Consider the following 26,888-nt stretch of genomic DNA (forward strand, 5'->3'; position numbering starts at 1 on the left):
GAGGGAAAAAAATTTTTTAAACCAAGCCATGTATGGATGTGAGAGTTGGACTATAAAGAAAGCTGAGCGCCAAAGAATTGATGCTTTTCAACTGTGGTGTTGGAGAAGGCTCTTGAGAGTCCTTCGGACTGCAAGGAGATCCAACCAGTCTGTCCTAAAGGACATCAGTCCTGAGTGTTCATTGGAAGGACTGATGATGAAGCTGAAACTGCTATACTTTGGTCACCTGATGTGAAGAACTGACTCATTGGAAAAGACCCTGATGCTTGGAAAGATTGAAGGTGGGAGGAGAAGGGGACGGCAGAGGATAAGATGGTAGGATGGCATCACCAACTCAATGGACAGGACTTTGGGTAAACTCTGGGAGTTGGTGATGGACAGGGAGGCCTGGCGTGCTGCAATTCATGGGGTCGCAAAGAGTCGGACACGACTGAGTGACTGAACTGAACTGACGGCTGATTCTCTAGCGTGGGAAAAATAAAAGGGGTAGCTTTTCAGGAAATGATGCTACAGCAGCTCTTCAATGGGGGAGCCCCACCGTTAGCGCCTTCCCAACTCTCAGGCTGCAGCCACAGGCTTTTAGAATCAGGCAGCAATGCAAACGCTAATCTTCTGAAAGACACACAAAAACTGTACTCTGGTCTCCACTCACTCTGACTGCAGTTTTGCTTTACATAATGGGTTTGAAACAGTGCCGGAACATGTTTCTTTAATGACACAGAACTGAACATCAAAATGGACAATCACCAAGGACCACCCGTGTAAGCACAGGGACGTCTACTCAGCGCCCTGTGGCAGCCTGGATGGGTAGGGGCGGGGGGAGGTTGGGGGAGAATGGATACATGTATATGTATGGCTGTGTCCCTTCGCTGTTTACCTGAAACTACCACAACATGGTTAATTGGCTATATCCCCAATACAAAATAAAAAGTGCAAAGTTTGAAGAAAAAGATTACAGTGACCTAAATATATATTAATAAAATGCTAATGCCGTAAGAAAGAAAACAACAGAACTGAAGGATGGGACATCATGAAAGAATGAGAAAGGAAGTCTCCCTTTCTCAGTCTCATGTATGACTCTGCCCTTCTGGCTTCGGGACTTGAGTTCTCACTCCCACGACTCTGCCAGCACGTGGGTTTGCTCTCAAGGGGCTGCTCACAGCCCAGTCACGGTGGCCATGGGATGGAACAAGCTGGCTGTCCAGGCCGGTGACATCTGCCATGCTCTGGAGCCCCGGCGGGGCAGTGGCGGGGTTATTCCGGCCAAAGCACTGGGACAGAATGGAGAGGAGAAGACCCGGCCAAGGAAGACTGGGGTAGTGCTGTCCCAGGGTAGGTGTGACAGGCAGCCTCCAGGGTGGCCCCCAAGACCCCTGCTTCTTGGTGTTGCCATCCACGTGTAGACCCCTTCCATGCTGAACCAGGCTTGAGCTGTGTGACAACAGAATACGGCAGATGTGATCGTCTGTCCTTTCCGGCATTCGGTCACAAAAGTCACGGTGGCTTCCGCGCTGGGTGTGTTCCCTGCTCTTGGGTTACTCGCCCCGGGAAGCCAGCTGCCAGTTGTGAGCACCCTACAGAGCAGTCCACATGGCAGGGAACCAAAGCCTCCTGCCACAGCCACGCGCGTGAGCTCCAAAGCGCACCCTCCACCCCAGTCACGCCTTCAGATGACCACAGCTCTGGTTAACGCTTGACCACAACGTTATGAGAAACCCTGAGCCATTCCCACATTCCCAACTCCTCAACATTCCCTGTTTTAAGCTGTCGAGTTTGAAGATCATTTGTTACACAGCCGGGGGTATCTAAAACAAACAAAGCAGAGCCCGGGACCTCCCTGGTGTTCCAGTGGTTAAGAAACCACCCTACAACGCAGGGGACGCCAGTTCGATCCCTGGTTGGGGAACTAAGATTCCCACACTCTGTGGAGCAACTAAGCCTGTGTGTCACGACTATGAGCCAGCGCTCCACAACTACAGAGTCCGTGCACCACGGCGAAAGGGCCCACGTGACACAACAAAGCTCCCTCGGGCCACAACTAAGACCTGATGCACCAAACAAACAAATAAATAGGGCAGCAGCAGAAATGCCCCAACAACCGACAACCCTGGCCACTTGCATCCCTCAAAGGTACTTCGCTCAGTTAATGTGAGTTTTCTTTCTGCTCACACCTATGTCACAGGGAGAGCTTTTTTTTTTTAACTGAAGTATATACAGTGGATTTACAATGTTGTATTAGTTTCTGCTATACAGCAAAGTGATTCAGTTATACACACACACACACATATATATATATACACACACACATTCCTCTTCATGTTCTTTTCCATTTCCCATCCTGTTTATCACAGGATATGGGATATAGTTCCCTGTGCTTAAACACTAAGACCTTGTTGAGCTCGAGATTTCTTACTTCCACAGGAAGTAAGGCAATCCATCATCCAGGGAGGGAGACTGACTGATCCTGAACCGCTACTGATCACAAGGACTCTGCCTGGGAAGGCGCAGACGCTTAGCACCACAAGGGCACTGGGCTGCTTATATGACCTCGCTCTTTGTTGAGCCGTGATGGCGTAAAAGGAAAGCCATTAATTTTGAGCAAAATGAATGTGTAATAAGATGCTTCATTTGCTCAGGGATGTTCCCATTTCACAACTCTGGACTCAGGGCCAGGAAGACACACACACACCCGAGCACGCTTCTCAGCAATACAGCAAAAATAATTTCATTGTCCTGTGTCTGAAATAGCCTAACTCTTAATTCTTTCTGCACCACTGCTGTTAAAATACAACTTTTGATTAGGCAAGGTTTCTTAGTAATAATACAATTACTATCTTAGAGAAAAATGATAATGATAAGTAATGTGTTTGAGCATTTATGAAGCCCATTCATGGAGCTGATATATGGTCTCTCATTTTATCATCAAACTACTCTATGAGGTAGAGTTCTCTTCATTTTATAGCCAAGGAAACAGAGATAGTTAAGTAACTTGCTCAAGGTCACACAGCTAATAAGCAGCAAAGCCATGAATGGACCCCTAGGATCCAATGCCAGAATCAGTACCACCAACCACTAGGCTAAACTACCTGCATTATGAAACCTGCCACCTGGACACACGGGGACCTGGAACAGGGCTGCCCTGGTGCAGCCGTGTGGGCCCCGCCCCAGCCCTGACCCTGCACACCCTGCCTGTGACCCATGGATGACAGCACCCCAGCTGACCACGGGGACCCTGACAACACGGACAGCCTCTCCTCCTGCGGCCAGACGCAAGGAGAAACTTCTGACAGCTGGCAGGAGCCCGTCTGCAATGTCAGCAGTCGAGTCTTTCAAAACACTTCCCGCTGCTGTGTCCGCTTTCGTGCCGTTTTCTCCTGAAGCGTTTGCCCGCTTTACCCAAGTTCCTTCTACCTGCGAACTGCAGACTTTCAGGCACTTAAACCTTCAGCTGTCTGTTTAGTCACTCAAGTTGTGTTCACTCCTTTGTGACCCCAGGGACTGTAGCCCACCAGGCTCCTCTGTCCATGGGATTTCCCAGGTAAGAATACTGGGGTGGGTTTGCCATTTTCTTCTCCAGGGGATCTTCCTGAATCAGGGATCAAACCCACGTCTCCTGCACTTGCAGGCGGATTCCTTACCCCTGAGCCACCAGGGAAGCCCAAACTCTCAGCCACCCCACTGTTTACCTGGGGAAACCAGATTACAGAAGAGCGTGGTTAAGAAGTTAGCTTTTTCTATTTCATTCATGGGCTAAAGAAAATTTATCCCCAAATTATCATATACTCAAAACATTTACTGTAAAACACACTCCAATCACTCGCTGCTGCCTTATGGACCTTCACACCCTTTCCTCAGTGGGCCCTCTCGGGGGATAAGACCATCCCGTCCATTTCATAAACGAAGAAACGCACGCCTGTGGAAGTGAAGCGGTTCAGACCCAACACCCAATTTGCAAGCCATGGAGCAGCAACTAGAGGCTGAGCTGGCTCCTGACACAATAAAAAATAATAGAGGATGGAAGTCTGTCTGTCTTCAATGATTCAGAACCCGGGTCTCCACAGACTACAGTCTTTATTGAGAACATAGAACACAATCGCATGACGGAACCCTGGCATGGCCAGGTAAGACAGGGGCCGGCTGAGAAAATGCCGTATCAGGCACCTGGGACTTGTTTCTGATGCTCGGGATGTGTCACTTTCAAACGTGAATGCAGGAGAGAAGTTCAAATTGAAATTAAACACAGGGGGACTTCCCGGTGGTCCAGTGGTTAAGAAACTGCCTTCCAAGGCAGGGGATGCAGTTGTGGAGCAACTAAGCCCGTGTGCCACACTACTCAGCCTACACGCCACAGTGAGGACCCAGCACAGCCAAAAAATACATAAATATGAGATCACGCTGCCAACTTCCCGTTACATATACATAACAATTACATTCATGTCACTCACAACAGCTGATGGCGCGGGGATGGTAAAGCTGCCACGGTCGAGCTTCCGTAACCCTGGGCTCCCCCACCCCACCCCCAACAAGATAGATGCATCTCCAGGTCTACTTTTAAAGTAGTCTTAAAGAATCTGTATAGTCAAAGCTATGGTTTTTCCAATAGTCTTGTAAAGATGTGAAACTTGGACCATAAACAAGGCTGAGCGCCAAAGAATTGATGCTTTTGAACCATGGTGTTGGAGAAGACTCTTGAGAGTCCCCTGGCCTGCAAGGGGATCAGGCCAAGCCAATCCTAAAGGAAATCAACCCTGAATATTCATCGGAAGGGCTGAAGCTGAAGCTCCAATACGTGGGCCACCTGATGCAGAGAGCCGACTCACTGGAAAAGACCCTGATGCTGGGGAAGATTGAAGGCAGGAGGAAAAGGTGATAATAGAGAATGAGACGGCTGGATGACATCATTGACTCCGTGGAGTTCAGCAAACTTTGGGAGATAGTGAAGGACAGGGAAGCCTGGCGTGCTACAGTCCATAGGGTCGCACAAAGTCACACATAACTGAGTGACTGAACAGCAACAAAAGAACAACCAGTTGAAGTGCTTATCTTACATAAAATGGGGGAAAAACTGGAACAACTCAAATGTCCAGCAATCTGAAGTGGTTATTTCATATGGTGCATTGGCTCAATGAAATGCCACATCCAGGCACATAAAAACGGTGACTGTGAAGCCTTTACTATGGTAGAAGGACACAGCCTAGGAAGTGACGGGCTGGAGGTTTCACGTAGAGCCCATAAAAATGTGTTTGCATGTGACAAATTCAGTAAAATCTCATTATGGCAGTTGGACCTTGGGGGTTGGGGGGGGGGGTGTTGCTTTATACTTTTCTTTAATTAGATATAAACAAAGTCATGGAAAAGAAAATAAGATGACTCAACTATGAAGACGTTCAACCATACTCTGAATCAGGGAAATGAAAACTATTTCACCAGCACTGCTTTCACCTCTGATTTTATCAAAGACCCCCAAAGCTGGATCCGCCAGAGGCAGGGCTGTGCTGGGGGACACCCAGCCCTCGTTAAAGGCAGGTTCACGACCCTTATCCAACTCAGAAAGCACGGTGGGGACTTCCCTGGTGCTCCAGTGGCTAAGACTCCGCACTCCCAATGCAGGGGGCCCAGGTTCAGTCCCTGGGCAGGGAACTAGACCCCACAGACAGCAACTAAGAGTTCACACACCACAACTAAGATCAAAGATCCTATGCCACAACTAAGACCCGGAGCAGCCAAGTAAGTTAAACAAATAATAATAAAAGAAAAACACAGTGCTTTGACCCAGCAATTCCACTTCCAGGAACTTTTCTGGCAAATACACTCATACGAGGACACAATGACAACTGCGAAGATTATGAGAAGTAGCAAAGGGCTAGAAATGACTCAGACGCCTGGCTGCTGGCACCTCGGCCAAATGAGTCCTGGGGTGGGTGGACGGTGGGGTATCAGGAGCCGTTAGAAAGACGGCAGGTCTGTGTACCCAGCGCAGGATGCAGGACGGTCTCTAAGCTGTGGAGGGAGGAGGGTGCAGGATATGGGACCATTTGTATCAAGGAAGAAAGACAGGAGAGGAGGGAGATGAGAAGAGAAAGTTCATGTATCTGAATGTTCGCATCTGCTCGAGTACACAGGGGCATCTCTAGGAGGTGACGCTGGCCACCCTCCAGGGGTGAGCTGGCAATTGCAGAGTTTAACCATTCGTGACTTCTGTATTTTGAACCATGTGCATGTATACTATTTAAAACTTACTCAATATTTAATAAGTTAAAATTTCAGCTATCTAAGTATTATTTCCATTGGTCACTTTAAATTAGTAAGTACTGATGAAAGGTGTGCTTGGGGGCTGGCCAGTGCCTCCCCCAACCCCTCCGCCCCCTACCTCGCCAGCGCCTGGACCTTCGTGACGTGCCGCTCCTCCTGTTCGGCCACCTTCCGCTTCAAGGTGTCGACCTCCTGGCGGAGCGCGGCCGAGTGCTCCATCTCACCGTCAAGCAGGTTCCGCAGCGACCTGGGAGGAGGAGGAGATCCCACCTGTTCAGAGGCTGCCAACCCGGAGTTCACAGAGTCAAGTCCTAGTTCATTCATCTTCCACAAGGCTCTGCAGAAACCGCAGTTCACGTCCATCTCGTACAAACTGCTTTGAGGAGCTACCCAACTCTGCTCAACAGTCTCTGCGTCGTAATTAGGATGAGCCCTGGGGAACCACCGGAGGCCTGGCTCTGAGAGCTTGTGGGTTTGGTGGTTTAAACCAAGGGAAAGCAATGAGTTGAGCCAATCCCAGGCATGCCCCCTCCCAGACATCCCACACTGAGGTGTGCATGCTCAACTGGGACGTCTCGGCCGAACCACACTACGTATGAGATTTAACAAAGGAAGGGCTGCCAGGACAGGCCGAAAAAAACCACCTGAGCCACAAACACAGAAGACAGGCTCCAGTTATCTGATGGATGACGGGAGTCTCATTTCTCCTTTGCCCACAATCTCACAAAACGCCCTTCACCCTTGCTCCGTCGCCACCTCCAGGTTAAACAAGCATACAGACTGTCTTACGGAGATGGATAACCTGACATTGCAATGAGCGTGCTTTATACTGTATCTGGAGCATGTTCACCCTGCAAACACATTCGCTTGAATATCTGTCACCTTTGGTCTTAAATAGCAGAGAAGCCAGCGGCTCTTCCAGAAATAACCACAAGTTACCACCTAGAATTGAGCCAAGCAGGGTTCTGGTGACCATCTACGGACCTCAAATGGCTATTTCCCGAAAACATTTCCTAACTTTGGTGCGGCTGCCTCCTAAATCTAGAGGACACTTGCCATGAGACAGCAGACCACAAGCAGCAGTGTCTGAACCACCCCACCTCCACTGCTCCCTGAAGCCCCGCTCCAAAAACAAGCATAGCGTGTCTCAACGCTCCTTGAAAGTTTTGAAAAAAATTCCCTCTTGGGGCCTGGAAACTACCCCCCCCAACACAAACTGGGTGTGATTTCTTTTTCTCTTGATGGGAAGGAGAAGAAATGACCCAACAGTGACTATTGCTCTCTACAAAGTAACACAAAACCTGCGGCTTTTTCAAAGATAACGGCCCCAGCTGAAAAAAGGACAAAGCACCCTACAAAGTCCACAGCCTGTCCCTGAGATTTACTTTCACTGGAAAAATCACACTGTCTGAGGATTCCTTTTTAAAAACACTTGTTTTTCCAAATCACGTTTGTTTGCTTTTGTATGTTTCCATAAAGGGTGAGGGAGAAGCTTGTCAAGCAGGGCCCAAAGCAAGTTTTAAAAAGGAGAATCAGAATGCACATCCTCAGGGACACAATTCCTGCTCAGGGGCAAGCATAAGAGGGCGGCATGAGCGTGCACACACATGTGCACACACACACACACCTACTCCCTGACCCCCAGGCCAGCAGACATGTGCTCACAGAGGCTCTGCAGATAACCGCAGGCAGATCCCTCCACTGACCAGCCTGTAGCCCAGACAAGGTCCCGGCACTGGAGCGGTTCACGCTTGGGCAGCTAGACAGAGGCAACACAGCTAACAGCTGTCTGGTATCCAGCCCTGGTTTCAACAGGGAATCAAAATGAATAAAACCCTTTGGCCTCTCAGTGTCTGCAACAGGGCTTTGGGGAAAATCGAAAGACTCCATACACCGTCTTACTATAGGTATCCCCCATTCGAGAAAATGTTAAGTACGCTAGTGCCTGGAACGTGGTGGACAGAACCTCAATGAAAGGTTACCCACTGCTTAAGGGGGGCTCAGGCTGACAGCTGTGAGGATGCAGCTTCATTTTGAGGCAAAGAAAATGTTCTAAAATTGACTGTGGTGAGATGGTTGCACATATCTGAAAACCACTGAATACTTTAAATAAGTTTTATGTTTTATGTGATATTTAAATTATATAATCTATGAATTATATGATATGTGAATTATATCTCAAAGGCTATTTTTTTTTAAAAAAAAAGAATTAAAAAATTAATAAGACTGCTTTACAAATTCTCAGTTTGTTCTAAGATAGTGCATGATCGTTTCATTCCCTATTAACACTCAAGCCACGTTACATGTACTAAAGTGGTACATCCCAGAATGGATACATGTATATATACGGCTGAGTCCCTTTGCTGTTCACCAGCAGCTATCACAACACTGTCAGTTGGTTCTACTCCAACATAAAATAAAAAGTTGAAAAATAAAGTAGTACATCTCAGAACGAAAAATCAGAAATCACTGGTCACAATTCTTCCCCTGAAGCAAAACTTCCTTCACGCTGATCTTCTCTCTGCCCCAGAGGTAGGATTTCCATGAAGCAGCGACCCCTCCAGCCCCAGCGCTGGATACCTGTTCTCTTCCTCCAGCTCGTCTTTCCTGTTCATCATGGCCACGATGGCTTGTCGCAGGTCACCTAAGGGAAGAAAGCCAAGTCCAAATTAACCGGCAGATCCCGCCTGCTACACCGCCCCTCACCGGTCTGGATTATGTGCTATTTAGGGCCACTTGTCTAGACGAGTTCCCTTTTCCCTTTCAAAAATAATTCCTATACAGTCTAGAAGATCCAGTGGGCTCAGTCAATCACTCTTATTAACCACACAGAATCCAAAGGCAGGGCAGGATGAGAATAAATGTGGAGGCGTTTCCTTGGTGAACATAACCAGCTAACCAGCCGCTAAGGAAGTTAGAGTGATGACTTCTGAGTGTTTTTCCAAGTCCCTACTAAGCTGACGGCGTCTGCTTTGAACACTGATCTATTCCCAGTTAGAGCCAGTTATCAACCACCGGTCAGACAGCAGATTTCATGAAACTGACTTCATGCTCCTGCGTGTTCAGTCATGTCCAACTCTTTGTGACCCCGTGGACTGTAGCTCACCAGGCTACTCTGTCCATGGGATTCTCCAGTCAAGTATACTGGAATGGTTTGCCATTTCTTCCCCCAGGGGATCTTTCTGATCCAGGGGATATTCCTGACCCAGGGGTCGAACCCACATCTCCTGCATCGGCAGGCAGATTCTTGACCACTGAGCCACATGGGAAGCCCAGGTGACTCCATACTGACACAGACATACTCCAGATTACTGAGAGATCTGGTCTTCTTGCGCTGACTCCCATATACTGTGAAGAGGGACAGGGGCCCCTCCAACACACAGTTGATAATTACTTGCAGGAGCAGCTCTCCTGACATCTTCAATGTGGGACAGCAATTCACTGATAGAGAATCTCGCCTTTAAATTCAATGAGCATCCAAGTTTTCCACCTACAGCAAGCTTACCTCTTGTCACTGTCCACCCACAGTGGACTGTTTACAACACTCAGATCTCAGGCCCAGGAACTTGTGAATTTCCCCCGGAAAGCCAGTTTTATTTTTTTTCCCCTAACCAATCCTCTTAGAACTGGCTGCAAAGAAGCTCACAGCCAAAGTCACACAGCCAGTGCACCCACTCGGCCCTGCGGCCACCACAACAGGCCCTAACCTGCCTCTCATCACCAAACCGTCTTTCCACCTGGGGCCAATCTACATATGACCCGTTTCACTCTATTTTTTAAACCGTTTTAATATGCTGCTTCAAGTCCTCTTTTGGAAAGAAGTATGGTTTGTTGGTATCTCTTTTTAGCTAAAATTCAAGCTCTTCTACTTGTCAAGCTCTGTTCAAAGCCCGTTATCTCGTTTACACCTTTACACACACCTAAGAAACACTACCCCACGTTGTTGGGGTACAAATGAATTGGGAAGGAGGAAGAAATGGGGGAGGATGAGGACAAGATAAATAGGTGGTCCCTCTGTCCCATTATACTCAGGATACCTAGGCAGAAAGAGGCCCAAAGACGTTGAGGCAAGAAATGGGTCCCAGGACCCACGCTGTCCATAGGTGGCCACAGAGTGGGCGGAAGCCCACCATCCAGGTCTCAGAGGAAGGAAGGGAAGGATGAGGAATCACGAGGGCTCCTGCTCAGCCTCTGGGTCAAAAAATAGGCCCTCCCCTGTCTTTTCTGACCCAGAACAGCCACGTCAGCATCACAAAGACACAGCTAGGAGGTCGAGGCCTGGCTTCCCCATCACACCTGTGATGGTGTGAAACCCGCGAGTCACATGGTGAGAAACCAGGCCATCTAAGGTGCTGGTGAGGAGGAGGGTCTGAGGTGTCCCTCTCCTGGGATCAACCAAGGTGTTGCCAAAGAAAATTCGAAATTCACTGGGTTGACACAAACTTACTGAGCACCTACAAGGTCCAAGAGCTGCTCTTGGTGCTGTGGGTAAAGAAGGCATAAAGAAAACCAAAGTCTCTGCCTGCAGGAGGCAGGGCCCCCTCCCTGGGAGGGGAGACACGCCAACCAACATGGAACAGATGGGACAACGAGACACGCTGGGAGGAAAGCCAGGTGGGGTGCAAAGACAGGTGGTGGGGAGGGTGTCATTTTGTGGGCTGTGCTGGGAAGGCCTCTCTGGGGGCCCCAGGGGAGAGAGGGAGCCAGTGAGCTGCTGGATGCATGTGGCACAAGGCACATGCAAAGGCCCTGGGGCAGGCGCGAGCCGGGCCACACAAGGCAGGCAGGGTGAGCCAGGAAGGGCCATGTGGCCCGGCCCTCAGGGAGCTTGGAGACTTGAGGATTTGATGACAACTCCAGTGCCCACCAGGCAAGCGCCCCGGTACACAGTCTTGCTGGTCACAGAATCGCTCTCCAGGAAGTGGTCTCCCAGTCCCTTCTACAGGCCTTTAACCAGGCTCAGAGTGAAGATGTCAAGTCACAGCTGGCATCCAAATTTGTCCAATTCCAATCTCTGCATGTGACCCAGGAACCAGTGGTAATCACCACCACTCACTTGCAGCGATTAAGAACTACTATTTCATCAAAATATCACAGGAATATTAAGGCAGAAGAACCTGAGATGTCATGAAATAAGCTGTGCAACCATGCACCTTTCCATGTCAGAGTCAGGATGGAAGCCAAGGTGTCCTACCAGCAGGGGAGGAGACCCCGGCCCCATGGGACGTGGTATGCTGTGTCCACAACCAGGGCCGCTGATGCTGGGGAAGACGGAAGGCAAAAGGAGAAAAGGGCAGCAGAGGATGAGATGGTTGGGTAGTATCACCAAGTCAGTGGATGTGAACTTGGGCAAACTTCAGAAGATACTGAGGGGCTGGGAGGCCCGTTGCGCTGCGGTCCATGGGGTCACAGAGTCGGACACGACTGAGCAACTGAACATCAACAGCACAAGCATCTGCTGAGCGCCTGCCTGCTGGCTACAAGGCCCCTTCCCAAGGAGAGAGCCGGGCTCTCAACTCACCTAAGGGAGGAGTGTCCTTAACAGAGCATTTCTCAATGGAGGACAGACACACACAGTCACACGCGCCCACGAGGAGACAGTCTGTCTGACTGCATGCTGAACATGACCAGGTAACGAGGGCCCTGGTTCTCAGCCTTGTACCAGGGTCTAGCCTCTCTGAGCCTTTCTCTGGGGGAACAGCACCCGCCTTTCCACCTCCCTGGAGCACTGTAACCTTCAGAGGAGAAATGAGGCAAGGTGGTGCTGGGTAAAGACACTGCCTCTCACAGGCAGCAGCAGAGAGCACTAATGATTTAGAAGAACTTGACATGACGCTAGATTTCACACTTTTATGGTAACTGAAAACACTGGTGAACCTGTAAAACTAAAAACAAGCCGGTAATCTAATTCCGTGACACCATAGCCATGAGGGGGGAAAAATCAAGACTTAATACATCACTGAAGACCAGCTGAGTGATATCTCTTTGGCTCTTATCTTCAAGAAACCCAGAGCAGGGGCAAGGCTGCAGCCGGGTGCTGGAGACCCAGGCTCAGGAAGCTGCTCCTTCACTCCAAGGCTTGTGTGACATCTGAGTCTTCTTATGAGGACTTCTTCTGGAGGGCTCAGCTGCCCCACACTTCTTATAGAAGCAAAGGACTAGATATGTTGTTGTTCATCGTTGCAACATGAGGTTAGAAGAAGTGATATCTTTTTTTTTTTTTTTTTTACACAAACTATTTTATAAAGCAGTTTCAGGTTCACAGCAAAGTCAGGAGGAAGGTACAGAGGCCCCCCATCTACCAGCAGCCCCTGCTCACGCACAGCCTCCCTCATTACCGACACCCACCACCAGAGCCGGACGTTTGTTACAAATGACGGACCCACACTGACGGTCACAGGCACCACCGCCACGTCAGCTTCGCCAGTGGGTTGCACGTTCCCTGGGTCTGGATATCCGTACGACGACGTGAATCCACCAGGACAGGATCGTCACAGTTTTGCCGCTCTAAACATCCTCTGTGCTCCGCCCGCTCATCGCCCTCCCCACCAAGCCCTGCTGAAATCTCTTGATCAAAGGGATCACGCCAGCCTTCTGATCTGCTGAGTGTGCCATGTGCTTGCCTGATTTACACGTGCCCTGGATATAAGTGGGATGAGAGCTTAGCAGGGCACATGTGCCTGGTGCAGACACGCCCACAGCCAGGGCGCCTGGCACCCTGGACCCAGCAGGGCAGAAGGCTCGGGTTCCGGGGCCCTTGATCCCTCCTGTGCCAGGCTTCTCCTAGAGGGAGCGGCTCGCCACCCACAGGCACGATCCTTATGCTGAGATGTGGGTGTCGCGCCCCCGCCTGGCGTCACCAACCCCTTTACCTGGCCTCACCTGCGGCCAGCGATCCGCTTGGGCCAGCAGCCTCTGAGCCAGCCTCCCTAAGGACGCTCTTCAGTGATGGGGCTGCACTATTTTGTTCCTCCTCCCAAATGTGAGCACCTCTCCCTGAATAAGACACAAGCCCAACGGAGTTTTCCATTGTGCTGAGAACGCTTCACCCGAGATCTCCCTCCTCACGGATGTTAATGGCCATGTCCGAGCACAGGGTCATCACACACCAGGGCTCTGGAGCTGACCCGTGCGGCTGGCCTGAAGCCTGACACCCAGAGCACCTCCCCACTCCCTCCTGCCCCAGCCCCTGGCAACCACCCTTCCACTCTCTGCGTCTCAGAGTTTGACCATTAGATTCCTCACATAAGTGGAATTACGCGGTGTTTCTCCTTCTGGATCCAGCTTATCTTACTTAACTTAATGTCCTCCAGGTTCATCCATGTCGTCACCTGTGGTAGGAATACCTTCCTTTTTAAGGCTGAATAACATTCCAATGCATTGTTGTTTCATGGATTTCCTCATGTTCACCACCACCCCCTCATCCTGATCTGATGAAACTCATCTACTCAGACCAGGATGAAAAAGACACCTCAACCAAGAAGCCCACCATGATTCCCCTACCCCACAGCAAGCTGCAGAGTGTGCAACAGCTAACTGCCTCTGCCTCTTGCAATCACCTCACAACTTCAAGGCACACAGCAGGCCATGCACCTGGGGTCCCCAGAGCTCTTACACGCCAGGCGCTTGTGCATGTCTGTGCACGCTCAGCCACTCAGTCATGTCTGACTCTCTGCGACCCCCTGGACTGTAGCCCACCAGGCTCCTCTGTCCATGGGATTGTCCAGGCAAGAATACTGGAGTGGGCTGCCATTTCCTTCTCCAGGGGATCTTCCCAACCCAGGGATTAAACCCGTATCTCCTGCCCTGGCAGGTGCATTCTTTACCACCTGCAAGGCCCACCAGGCACTTGGTCAAGGTTTATGGGAAGTAAGTGATGCAGAGAGATGATTTCTACCTGAGCACAACACTACTGAAACGGAGAACAAAGGTACCAGCTGTCACGTGGTGGGCACGCCTTCATCTAATGTCACATGGGCTGAAGCCTCGTTTCATTTCTCACCTGATGAGGATGCTCAGGAACACAGAGCAGGGACCCACGTAGGACAAGCCAAGCTGCCCGCAGGGCCCCAAGTCACCTTCCAAACCCTAAGGACAAAGATTGTGGATACTGTCCTGCGCAGGTCCAACAGCTGGAGAGAGATGAAGGGCTTCAGCAGGGACCTGCCGGGGGCAAGAAGGTCAGGTGGAAGGGGCGGTGGTTCCAATAGCTTCCATTCCAACGACAGGAGCAGAACCCATGGAAGGTTGCTACCGCCAGACCCTGGGGCTGGGGAGATCTGTGTTCAAGCCCCAGCTCAGCCATCAAACTGCTGGGTAACCTGGAGGGGGTTTCTAGCTCCTCGAAATACAAAAGAGGAATTCCCTGCAGGATGTAAGAGTAAATTAAAGCTCCCTGGGGGCACTCCACACCGCAGCCATTGCAAGGAGGTGGTTCAGGGTCCTGGCTTTCAGAGCACGATCTCTAGAGTCAGGTCCCAGGTTCAAATTCTGCCTCGGTAGCTGGGTAACCTTGGGCAAGGTACCCACCCTCTCTGCGCATTGATTCCTTTACCTAAAAATGGGATCTTTTCTGTCATTACCTCACACAAGCATTATAACAACTCGACGCCCAGCACACAGAAGGCATCCAGTAAACGTTACTGATCACCGTAAGTGAGCGCCCGCCCCTCCCACGGCAAGGGTGGGGACAAGGCAGCAGCGGCTGCCCAAGCACGGCTGGACTCAGCTGGGCACGTGTTCAGGAGTTACAGGGTTCACTGAGCTCCTGCGGACCTCAACCCTGGGAAATGAAAAGGAATTTTTTTAAGTGGTCTATGCCCTAGGGCAACAGACTAGATAATAGACTTTTATGAGCCATCAAACCAGCTCAGCACAGGCAACATGGGAAATCAGACCTGGAGAGCGAGATGTCACATAGAGGGGACCGCAGAAGTGAGGTCGGGGCGCTGGGCTTTTAGGCATGGCATATCCAGGTGGCTCAGTGGTGAAGAATCCACCTGCCAATGTAGGAGATGCGAGTTCGATCCCTGGATGGGGAAGATCCCCTGGCGCAGGAAACGGCAACCCACTCCAGTATTCCTGCCTGGCAAATCCCGTGGATAGAGGAGCCTGATGGGCTACAGTCCATGCGGTTGCAAAGAGTCAGACAAGACTGAGCAACTGACAACAAAGACAATGCGGGGATCCCGAACACGCCACTAGGGGTCATGCGGCTGACATGTGTGCAGTCTGCGGGGGAAGAAAACTGAAGGAGGAAGGGTTTCCCAGGAGGACCTAGAAAACACGAATGCCCTTTGGGCAAAGAACAGCCACGACCAGCTGCAATGAGACATCTTGGCCACAGGTGCACTTTGCAGGGGCCACAACTGGTCCACACAGAAGCCGCAGAGCAGGGGGATGAGCATTGTTGCTGAGCCACAACATCCTCCCGTCATAACCCTTCCCTCCCTGGTCCTGCATGCTGTGTACCCCCAGACACAGGTCCTGTGTCCGCACCAACATCTAAATTTCAGAGGACACAAACACAGGTCCAGCAGGACTCTGATACTGTAAATATTTCAAAAAAGATTGTGCCCTTAGTCTTCCCTAAGTTACCAAAACAGAACACTCCTGGTGATGGTGAAAAAGGCAACAGCCTGAGAGCTGGTATCCTCTCCCAGCCTACACCCACCTCCCCCCCAAAAAAAATCACTCTTTTGACAGGCTTCAACTTGACATGGGCATCCCAGGTGGCGCAGTGGTAAAGAATCCACCTGCCAATGCAGGAGACACAAGAGACCCGGGTTCAATCCCTGGTCCGAAAGATCCTCTGGAGAAGGAAATGGCAACCCACTCCAGTATTCTTGCCTGGAAAACTGCATGGACAGAGGAGCCTGGTGGGCTACAGTCTAAGGGGTCACAAAGAGTCAGACACAACTGAGCAAATGAGCACACACACACACAGCTTTATATGCATTCACTTTGCTGACTTTTCTGGGATGGGTAACGCCAAGGGGCTGATTCCCCTACATCATGTAAACAATCTACTTTCTCCAAGCTCAGGCACACACATCAGCAGAAGTGCTGCCTAGCTTGTAATGTTCTCTCCTCTCCAGGCACCCGCATCCCATGATTTGTTTGGTCTCTACCATGGTTATTCCTTTCGTCTTTATTACCTGCCACCGCACGTTTCGAGGGACAGCAGCACAGTCTTTCTGCACTGCAGCCTCTGCAGAGCCCGGTGGAGTCAGGGGCTCTCCCTCCTAAGGCTGAAGGGCAAAGAATGATCTATTGAGAAATTGATTTCATGCTTGGCTTCGAAGAACTGAAGAGCAAATCCAGTCAAAAACACAGGAGAAGGTTAACCATGGGAAATCAGTCTGGGTTAAAAAGCATTTGGAATCACTGCAGAAAGGATGGCTGTTTAGTCGCTCAGTCGTGTCTCTTTGCGACATCCTGGACTGTAGCCCACCAGGCTCCTCTGTCCATGGGATTGTCCAGGCAAGAATACTGGAGTGGGTTGCCATTTCCTTCTCCAGGGCATCTTCCTGACCCAGAGATCAAACCTGCATCTCCTGTATTGGCAGGCAAACTCTTTAACTGCTGAGCCACTTGGAAAGCAAAAAGGACGAATTGGTTCATAAATGTTGCCGGGGAAGGGAACCATTTTAGGAGCAAGAAACAAGACTTAAATCTCTGTTGTTACTATATATCAATATAAAGTTCAAAAAGAGTAATTTAAATATGTGAAATGCAGCAATAAAAACAGCATAAATATGGAAATAAACATTTACGCCATCTTGCAGCAACAGCAGCCCATCTCAATGTGCAAGCGAAGAACAAGTCGATTAAGGAAATGATAGTTTTGTTTTTTTAACTTTTGTACCCTGAAGGCCAATCTGACAGAAAACTGGTCCATTGTGGAAACTAAGCTCTTCAAGGCAGCAAACAGGCAGAGCAGGAGGAACACAGGTTTTCTAATCAAGCCCCAGATCCCACCGGTCTCCTGGGCCCCTTCTCCCTCTCCATTCCCTCAGCTGGAAAAACAACTGGCACTGGTACGGCCGGCCTCATGGGACAGGGCGGGCACAGCACCAGTTTTCCTGGGTCACAGCCCTGCAGTCCGTTCTCAACCCATCTGTCCTGCGGTCATGCCGCAGCGGCAGAACTGAGCCATAGGCGTGCAGTCTGCGGGGCCGCACGGCCTAAACCACTGACCATCAGGCCTTTACAGAAAAGACGAGAAGGTCCCCAGGAGCTCCTGCCCCCACTCCCCATCACAGCCTTCTCCTACGCGGGCCCTCTGCGGTTAGTGTGCGGCCCGCCAGACACGGCGTCAACGGTGGGGCCCCATGGCTGGAACCCAGACTGTTCATAGATGCAACACAGCCAAGACCCGCTGCTGTCTTAGACACTGCAGATCCCTCTTGCCTCTTCACCAGTCCCCTCGGCTTCACCTCCATCCCTCTGGCAGGCCTGGCTCGGCCCCTGCCCTACATCATCTTCTACCTACAACGGTTCTCCGGAGGTGAGCCAGCAGAGGGCCAGGGCTGCACACGGGCTTGGCGCTCTGGGTGTCCGCAGGTTGAAGGTAGTGCTGAGACCCAGGGTGGCTGGCCAACTCTGATAGAGACTTCCATAAGTTTGTGATGGGCCACCAGCTCCGATCAGGGATACAGGAGGACGGGAGCAGAGGCGCCTGGCCCGAGCACAAACAGTTCTAAATCGCTCCACCAGGATCCGCCTGCTGAGAGCTTAGCCGAGGACAGGGCGCTGGGCCAGGCGCAGGGGCCTGGCCAGGGACACGTGAGATGCAAGCCCCAGACAGAAGCCCAAAGAGATAAAGCCAATAAAGCCCCTCAGGGAGGGGCAAGACCATTCAGTGCAGAGAGAAGGCTGAGTTTTGGCCAAGTGGCTGGCATCAGAGATGTCACACGTGCCCTGTGGCCTGACAATGGGACAAAGCCACAGGGGAACCCAGACTCTGAACAGAATCCCCGTTGAGTGGGTGAACTCACCACTGGCTGGCTTGGCCTCTGGCCACAGTAGTACTGCCAAGACAGCTCTCTGGGGTCAGCCAGCAGAGGCAGCCGCCCCAGGAATGCGGCAGGCAGGAGCCCAGCCACCAGGCCGCCGGGAGCCCCCATAACCTCCCCGCTGCGGTTCTCACCTTAGAGGTTCTGGGTTCCAGCCCAACAAGCCAAGGAGAGCTCGCGGCCCCTACTCTCCCTAAGCCCCACCGCACCTTGTCCATTCTCACCTCCATGAACGCTCCACCCATCAGGATGGACTCGCCCTTCTGCAGGCGTGGCTGGCAGAGCCCCGCCCCCAAGCCTGTGGAGCCCCTGAGAGCAGGGACCCCTGGGCCCGGCACCCACGAGACTGGGAGAATGAACCCAAGGCCAGATGAATAAGCGGATCATTAATCAACGAGTGAGTGACTGACTGACGCCCACTGCTAGAATCTGCCCCTCAACTCCTGGAACCGAGCACAGGATGGGCCGGGCAGAAATGTCCAGCGCGTTTAATAACAAGTTCAAGGCTTCACTTAGAGGAACTACCTACCAGTTCATGGCTGCAATTTCCGGCCCCAGTGACAGGGATTCAGACTTACTTTTTTCCAGTAGGTGCCTCATGAATGGATACACATAGGAAGGAAGAGATGGATTCTTATATATCGTGACCATGACCTGGAACTGGGCGAGCCTGCAAAACCATTCCCCCGCCCGTCGACACACGAACCCCCGACTTGAAACAGACAACCAGAGCAGGGACCAGACACCAGAGGCCAAGCACCCGAACGGAAACCAAGACACTACAGGGACCGCTCCACTCACACGAGGGCGGGCATCAGAGGCTGCTTGAAACAGTGGCTTCAAGGGAGGGGAAGAGAGCCTTCCCACCCGCAGCCGACAGACCTTCCAGGAGGGAAACTGTCTTGAGATCAACTGATCTTTAATTCCCTTTTCAAGATTAAAGGGAGAAAACCGGATGGCTGTAGCTAGACATCTGGGCATGTGCACACGTGTGCAAGCGTACACACGCGCTCGCTCCCATATACATAGATCTGGGTAATAATTCTTTGGCTTTATATAGCATCTTTTTTCAAAGACCTCACAGAGCCTTTACAAACACTCCCCTGGGGCGCGTATGTGGTGATATTTAAAGAGAGGGCTCGTGAGGGCACATGCACAGAAATAAACAGTGAGTGCTCTTCTGTGGATATATACTTAACCTACGCCGCCGTTCTCCAAACTTATAACCGCTTTTTATATCTTTTTCTGACTACCCACTCCCGTTCCTTTTATCTCTAAAAGAAAGGATGAACTATATTGAGCTCCAAAACGTAACTTTTTAAATGGATCCCGGGCCCATTCGAGCTCTTTGTTCTGTTTCTCCTTCCTGCCTCCCCTTTCCCCCTGCCCACCCAGAGTTTCTGTTTTGCAGTTGGTTATGATGAAAAAATTAAAATGCCTCAGGATATGTTCCCAGTGTTCAGATGGCCAGTGGCTGCTATGCGTCGTTTGCTGTATACCCAGCAAGGCGAAAAGCACTTGAAACACACAATCTCACTGAATTCTCACAACCTCCCTGAGAAGCAAAGTGTACTACGCCCGCTACGTGCAGGAGGAAACGGAGGCCCAGAGCAGCACACAAGCAGAAGGTGGCGGGGCAAGGACCCAGCCTGGTCAGGTCCCCTGGGAAGCCTGTCCCCGAGCTGAGCTGGCAGCGCCAGGCCTAGCCACCCCCTGGGACGGAGCACACACCCTCGACACTCAACCAGCTCCCAGCGTACAGCCTCCAGCAACTCTCCCAACCTTCCTCTGCCCTCCCCAGGAAAATCAGGAATCTGATGAAATTCTGTCCTCTAAGCCCTTACCCCACCCCCACTTTAAAGCAATTGTTTCTACATAATCTGGAAATGAGAAGAAAAGGTTTGAGGAACCCATGCAAACAGAATGAGAACTACAAGGAAATCACAAGAGATAAGAAACGTATCTTTCAATGTCTTGATAAAGTTCAATAACTTGAAAAAGTTTCAATATCTTGATAAATTTTTGTGAACTTCTCCATATGTGCAATGGTGGGTTTTCTCACTGGTGTGTGTACATAGTCTCACACACAAGTGCAGGCGTACACATACACACACACACACACACACACACACAGTGTTTCTTTATAGTGACTTGGAAAGCAAGTTGTCCCCAAAGTAGATACAGACAGGACCAAAAAGTAATAGCAGTGGATGCTATAAGAGGCTCAGCAGGAAGCAGGGACCTTGGGTAGAGGGCAGACAAGCTCAGCCAAGTGGCAGCCCTGCCTCCAGCCCACTGTCCCTCACAGGGACACAGCCTGGCTCGGAGAAACCAGCATCCATGTTCTTACACAAATCGGATTTTATGTATCTTATCTTTACCTGTATGCATCTTTATATTCTTACATAAATTTGATTTTAAATGATGTTAACCAAGTTCTTTTCCAGGCTGGCCCAACAGATGACAGCTCTGGGACCCCCACTTTGAGACTCCCAACCCAGAAGTTTAAGTTCCCGACCCATCATTTTGAAAATGTCAAGATGAGTAGCACACAACAGCGCATGGTCGTTTCTGAAAAGTCAGCCTTCCGGTCCACGTCAGAGAATGTCACAAGTGTGGAGTCTGAGGGGGCGCTAATGGAGGCAGAGATCGCCAGGAGACAGACAGAACGGGCAGGGGCTGCACATAACCCCCCCGCCAAAGGCAGTTCCCCAAGGACCTCAGAGTGATTCACTTGGGGACCAAAAAGCGTCCAGGCACATCTGCCCCCATCAGAAAAGAGAGCATCTGAGAACACACAAAATTGTCAGAAGGTTAGAAGCAATAAAGGGGAAGAGGCGGATCTCCTTTATTGAATAATTTCATGCTTTTCAACATCTTTTTCTATATCAAGGAGTCAAAAGTCTACATTCATTCTCTGAAAATTAAATAAAAAGAAAACAGCTCTGGTACATCATTTAGCTTTAAAGAGGTATTCGCCAAAAGAACTAAAATCAGAAACTAAAGAGAAGTTGCTGTGGGAGACCCCAGGCTGAAGGCGACTCAGCACAGCAGAAAGGGCAGCAGTTATCATTCCAAAGCTCCTACTGCGGGCCAGGCGTCGTCCAGAGAGCTTCATAGACATTACCTCAATCACTCCTCCCAACAAGCACAGGCCATCACTGTTCCTATTTTTCAGGTGCACAAACCAAGGCTCGGAGAGGCTGAGCAATCTGCTCAGAGACGCACAGCTAGGAGCCAGGCCTAGAGCCTGTTCCTCACCGTTTAGCTGCAGAGCCAGCTGGGATGGGGGGAGGTGTGGGAACGCCTCTGTCCTTGGTCCTGAACAAGCACAGTAGGTTTCTCTGGGGAAGTTTGCAGACGTTTCCCCTTGGGGGAAAGGGAACTGCTACCTGTACCCCAACATTCAGACAATCCCTGTTAACTAGTCCAGGCTTGCCCTGTCCATGGCACCGTGAGTGTTAACATCCCCCAGAGGAGACACGGGGTTTCAGGGTGATGGGAACACCCAAAAAGGAAAAGTCGATGGAGAGAAGACAGGGCCTCGGGGTCTAGTGCCCCTCTGCGTGTGGCAATTTTTCATCCACTACCAACCTTGAAGCATGGGTCTGACCTTGGCTGTACTAAAGGAACCAAGTTTCTTATTTCACAGAACTGGTGGTGTCAGCCCCCTGCTTTATAGGTGGAAAAAACGAGATGTGAAATGACTTTCCTAACAGCTGCTAGGGGGCCCAGGCCACGTGCCAGACCCTGGGTGAAACTGTTCGTAAATCGTCTCCTTAAGCCCTCCAAACAGCCCCACAAAGCAGGTGCTCGAGTCAAATCTATTTTTATACATAAAGAAACCGACACAGAGATCAGAATAAAAGATATTTGACATCATGACCTCCACCTAATCATACCTACCACTCTATACTCTTCCCCCCAGCCCCACGGTGGGATAGAAAGAGGAGGCCAGAGCCCCAAGCCAGCCTGTATTTTAACCCCCTCCCCCCAAAAAAAATCAACATTCTCAAGATTTTCATTAAAGAACCCAGCGTCAAAGGGTTTGGGCGGAGTCAGCCTGGCCAGAGGTCGCAGACATGCGCCTCCTCATCACTCCATTAGCAGCCCTCAGGAGGAGCCCTGGAGACCACCTGAGTCTGGGGGTTCAGGCAGCCTCAATGCCACAGGCACCCTGGGTGCTTCAGGTCTGGGGGCAACCACATCCCCATACTTAAGACGTTTGAGCTGGTTTCTGCCACCCTCGAGCAAAGGAATCACCCCTCACCTACTGCACCTGGGAACCCACAGGAGGGGTCCCTGGCCACCAGGCCACACATGCAGCCAGCAAGCTGGGAGACACAGAGGACGAGAAAACAGCATAAGCAGAGATGCACCGTGTGATGACAAGGAACAGATACGGATGCCAGGTCCACGGTCAGTCCAGCTGCAAGCTGGCAGGGGTGTTCGGCACATCACACGCACTTTGCATCTGAGACGTTCAGTCTGTAAGATGAGGAGGTGAGACGAGCTGACCCTGCGGAACCCTCCTGGCTCCGAGACTCTGGGATCATCAGCGGGAGTCGATGAGCCTTCCTGAGTGTTTCTGGCTCCCGCAAGCAGACGGGGAGCACCAGGCTTCCCCCACTGTCTGTTCTACCCGCTGGCTGCCTGCACTTGGCTGGGCTGCCAACAGCAACCAGCAGAAACAGGACCCTGACCTGTTTGAGGCCACTGGGTCCACCCAGGGCGCAGTTACACCAGCCCCTGCTGAGCCCGGGCTCATGCACCGCGTGGTGGTGGGGTTAACTGACAGCGACGAAGACTAACCGCATGTGAAATGTGCATAAATAATTGGGACATCTGCAGCAGAGCTTCCGTCTACCCTCAGGCAGTGGCATCATGTGTGTGGGCAATTGTCAAACAGACCCACACACGTAAAGTGCAATTAATTAGAAGCACACAGCTACCAAGAGGGCTCAGGTGGCCCTCACACCAGACGCAGTCACACCGACTCTACGCTGCCCTGCTCCACACTTGGACGCTTTGAGGTCTGCTGCACAGAACACCAGCTCCCTGTGGCCAAGGAGCGGCTTCCAGTCCCAGCTCTGCCACCGACCTCCTGTGCAGCCACAGGCATGTCGCTCACTGTCTCTGAACCTGCCTCCCCCCTCTGAAATGGACATGATGGCAGCCTGTCCACCTCCAAAGTTACAGAGGGGGAGGGGGCACGCGGAGCTTGGTCAGTGCAAGGTGAGCGGACGTCTGGCTGAGCCCCTCAAACTGCCTCCTCAGTCATGAGCGGGAGGGAAGGAAGGCGGAACGATGCTCCCAAGGCTTACAGTGAGGACCAGAAAGGCGGAGTGGCCACCCCGAGACACACAGCAGGACAAGAGTGGCTGAGAAACAGTGCATGTGGCTGGGCCCTCCCGATGCCGAGGCCACCACACTGACCCCTGGGTGTCCCGCGTCCTCCACTGCTGCCCGGTGCCACGCACGCTCTCTCCAAGCACCCTGGTGGCTCAGGAGCAGAGGTGACCTCTAACCTTGGACAAGATATGAGAGTCCCACCCTGTCACACTGCCCTCAGTGCACATACGTGTGCGTGCTCACTCACTCAGTCGTGTCCAGTTCTTTGTGATCCTGGACTGTGATCCTGGAGCCCGCCAGGCTCCTCTGTCCATGGGATTGTCCAGGCAAGAATACTGGAGTGGGTTGCCACTTCCAGGAACTGAACCTGCATCTCCTGCACTGGTAGGCAAATTCTTTACCGCTGAACTATCTGGGGAAGCCCTCAGTGCAGGTAAGGAGACTCCTAAGCTCAGAGCCACCCCACTGGAGGAGGAATATCACTGGAGACTGACCCAGCAGGATTTAACACTGTCAGGATTAACATTTCACCCCAACGACACCTTGAAAACCCAGCTCGGCTGTCCTTTCCTGAAGGAGGCCTTCTGGACTCCATCAAATGAAGCCGATTCCTCTCCTTGGGGTGCCCAAGGGCCTCAGCCTTTCCTTTCACAACCTCCCCTGCGACGTGGCGAGTTCTGTGTGAGCAGGAATGAGCCTGTCACCTCGGACTTTCCCTCCACCCACAGCCTGGCACTTTGCCTGCATGTGGAGGGACCACGTGGCTCAGCTCCGCTTGCAGGGTCAGGTGGGCTCGCGGAAAGGTTTCTATTTTCCTGGTAAAAGGAAGAAACAGCAGGGGCTACCCCTTCTCCCTTGCTTCCTGATTGACAACGGGTGTTGTCGCCAGAACAGGAGCAACCATCTTGCAAACACGAGGCAACCAAAACCAGGATGAAAACTAGCAACCGAAGAGGCTGGGGCAAGAAGGAACCTGAATCCCTGGCAGCACTGCACTGCAGAATCAGGCCAGCAACCCCTCCCCTCCCATTTCACATTCCAGAGGAAAATGAATGCCTCCTGTAGCCGCTGTCCCCGGGTTTTCAAGTGCTTGCAGCTGAGAGCGTTCCTCACTGACTTCCCGCCTCCACACAGCAGCCCTCTCGGGCCCACCTGGACCTGAGCAGCGACGTGGACCCTCTTTGTCCCTGAAGGCCTCCCTGGGACAACCCCACACGGAGTCCCAGACCCCACTCTGGGCCAGGTTACCTGTCGTCCCCAAGCCTCAGCATCCCCAGCTGCCACAGTGGGGTCATACTACCACGCCACGGGTTGGCCCTGGAGAGTCAACGAGATAAACTACTTGAGAGGGTGTGACAACCTCTCACACACGGTCAGTCCTCGCAGACTTCCCTGGAGGCAGCGCAGCCAAAGAAACAGCCAGCCTGCTGGTCAGGTGAGCTTAGGCACCTGGCTCTGTCCAGTACCTGCCGTTTTACCTCAGGCAAGTGAATTAACCTCTCTGAACCCATTTCCTCACCTGCAAAATGGGGAAATCAAACTTACCTCCATTGGCTGTTGTGGGGATTAGTGAAGGATGAAGAGAAGCACCAGGCTCCGGGAGGGGCAGGAAAGCTGGTCTCCCTGCCTCCTATTCCGCCCCCCCCCACCCCAGGGCAGAATCACCTCACAGTGTAACCCAGCAGGGACCTATGGGGCCTTCCCAGACGCAACACCCTCCTCCCCACCGTGTCCTCTGCCTCTTAAGCCTCCCAGGCCTTCTCTGACAATCAGAGAAGTGAAAAAAAAAAATGCAGGGAAAAAGGAAAATAGTCAAGCAAAACAATATAAGTTTAGCGATTAAACAAAAATCAAGTTCCTTTAGTTCCTCCTCAAGGGCCAGAGATCATATTCTGAGCCAAATCCTGTGAACTGTTTTGCACAGACTGAAACCCCCACCAGGTGGAAGAAGTTAACTGAATGATGACCACCAAGCCCGTAGACCCCAGGCGGGCTGGAACCAGAAGGGTCACGCTGACTCCCGATGACCCTACCATCAACCAATCAGAAGAACGGCCACGAGCTGGTCACGTGCCCCCCACCCCCAACCCACCACTGAAAGTCACCATCAGGGCTTCTGAGCAGTGCCTGCCTGGTCTCCTTGCTCGTTCCTGTGCTAAACGCGGCATTTTCCTTCACCACAACCCGGTGCCAGTAGAAAGGCTTGACTGCTCACAGACGAGCGGACGCAAGTTCGGTTCAGTACCAACAGCAAACCCTCCAAGGAAGCCAACATGGCCACCTTGGCTTTATTAGTGAAGCCAAGTCTGTGCAGCCAACTTCCTCTCAGCCCCCTTCCCCAGCCCGGGCCAAAGTCTGGAAGGAAAAGCGCTGCCCCAGGTAAACAGGCTGAAAGCCTCCTTCCAGCAGAAACGGTCACCCTGGACTCAGCGGAGGATTCGCACCTCACAGAATGGCGTCTGGGAGAATAAGCCCCCGTCCTCTGCGCTGAATCCTGGCCCCTGGAGATTTAAAAAAACCGCAGAGGGCAGGCCTCCAGCTTTCAGATGGTGCGGCCGCGCTCGGAACTCGTACCTGCAGGCAGAGTGAGGAAAGATGATGGTGTTCTCTGGGTGCTCCTGGGGGTGAGAGTTCCAACTCCTGGGCTGCATCGACTCCCCCCAGGAGACACTAAACCCCCCGCGAGAACCAGCAGAGGGAGGGAGGGTGGGAGGCGGAGGCCAGAGCGAGCCAGCAGCGGGCCTCCTGATGGGAACACAGGTCAAGAGCCCAGACACTGGAAGGAGCAGCGGGCAGGCTCCCTAATCCCACCTGCAGGGCGCCGCTCGAGAGGAAAGAGGAGTCCCCAAGGTCACACGGCGGGGGCCACATAGAGAACCAGGCTCGGCCTGAGCCCACAGCACACGCCCTTCTGGCTCAGCCCCCAGTTCACCTGCCCAGGCCGCTCCTGATGCCACAGGCAGGAGGGGAGGCAGAACCCCAGTGGCTGGGGCGCAGGAATCCCTCTCGGCGCTCCGACCAGCTGGGTGAAATCCTCACCATGGATACCGGGAAGGGTAAGGGAAGCTCGTGACGGGGCGTGGCCAGGTGAAGCTGAGGCAGAAAAAGGTGAAATTGGAGGTGATGAAGTAAGGGGCCTCAGCTGAGCAGAGGGTGGGGAGGAGAGCTTCCAAACAGAAGGAAGGGTCTGCCTGCCATCCCGAAGGGCCGTGTGGCGGGACAGAGATCAACGTGGTGGGGGTGGGCAGAAAGGCCACGCAGGTGTTA

The 26,888-nt window shown here is 52.0% G+C and overlaps 1 protein-coding gene and 1 long non-coding RNA gene across 15 annotated transcripts in view; one reads left to right on the plus strand and one right to left on the minus strand.

Annotated features, from left to right (window-relative positions):
• SNX29 (sorting nexin 29) overlaps positions 1-26,888 on the minus strand; it is a 586,612-nt gene that overhangs the window by 440,446 nt on the left and 119,278 nt on the right. For 13 of the 14 annotated variants that reach the window (XM_044935759.2, XM_045164260.1, XM_045164261.1 and 10 more), the window contains 2 exons: positions 8,833-8,896; positions 6,371-6,499 (listed from right to left, as the gene is read on the minus strand). In XM_044935759.2, coding sequence (XP_044791694.2) covers positions 6,371-6,499; positions 8,833-8,896 — 193 coding nt within the window. Of the gene's footprint in view, positions 1-505; positions 1,432-6,370; positions 6,500-8,832; positions 8,897-26,888 lie in introns of those variants that run through there. The other variant, XM_044935763.2, reaches the window with a different exon arrangement.
• On the plus strand, positions 24,918-25,712 carry LOC123331555. Its single transcript, XR_006548255.2, has 2 exons — positions 24,918-25,056; positions 25,546-25,712. It is a non-coding gene; the product is annotated as an uncharacterized LOC123331555 (long non-coding RNA).

The sequence above is a fragment of the Bubalus bubalis genome, chromosome 24, assembly GCF_019923935.1.
Source record: "Bubalus bubalis isolate 160015118507 breed Murrah chromosome 24, NDDB_SH_1, whole genome shotgun sequence".
NCBI lineage: Eukaryota > Metazoa > Chordata > Mammalia > Artiodactyla > Bovidae > Bubalus > Bubalus bubalis.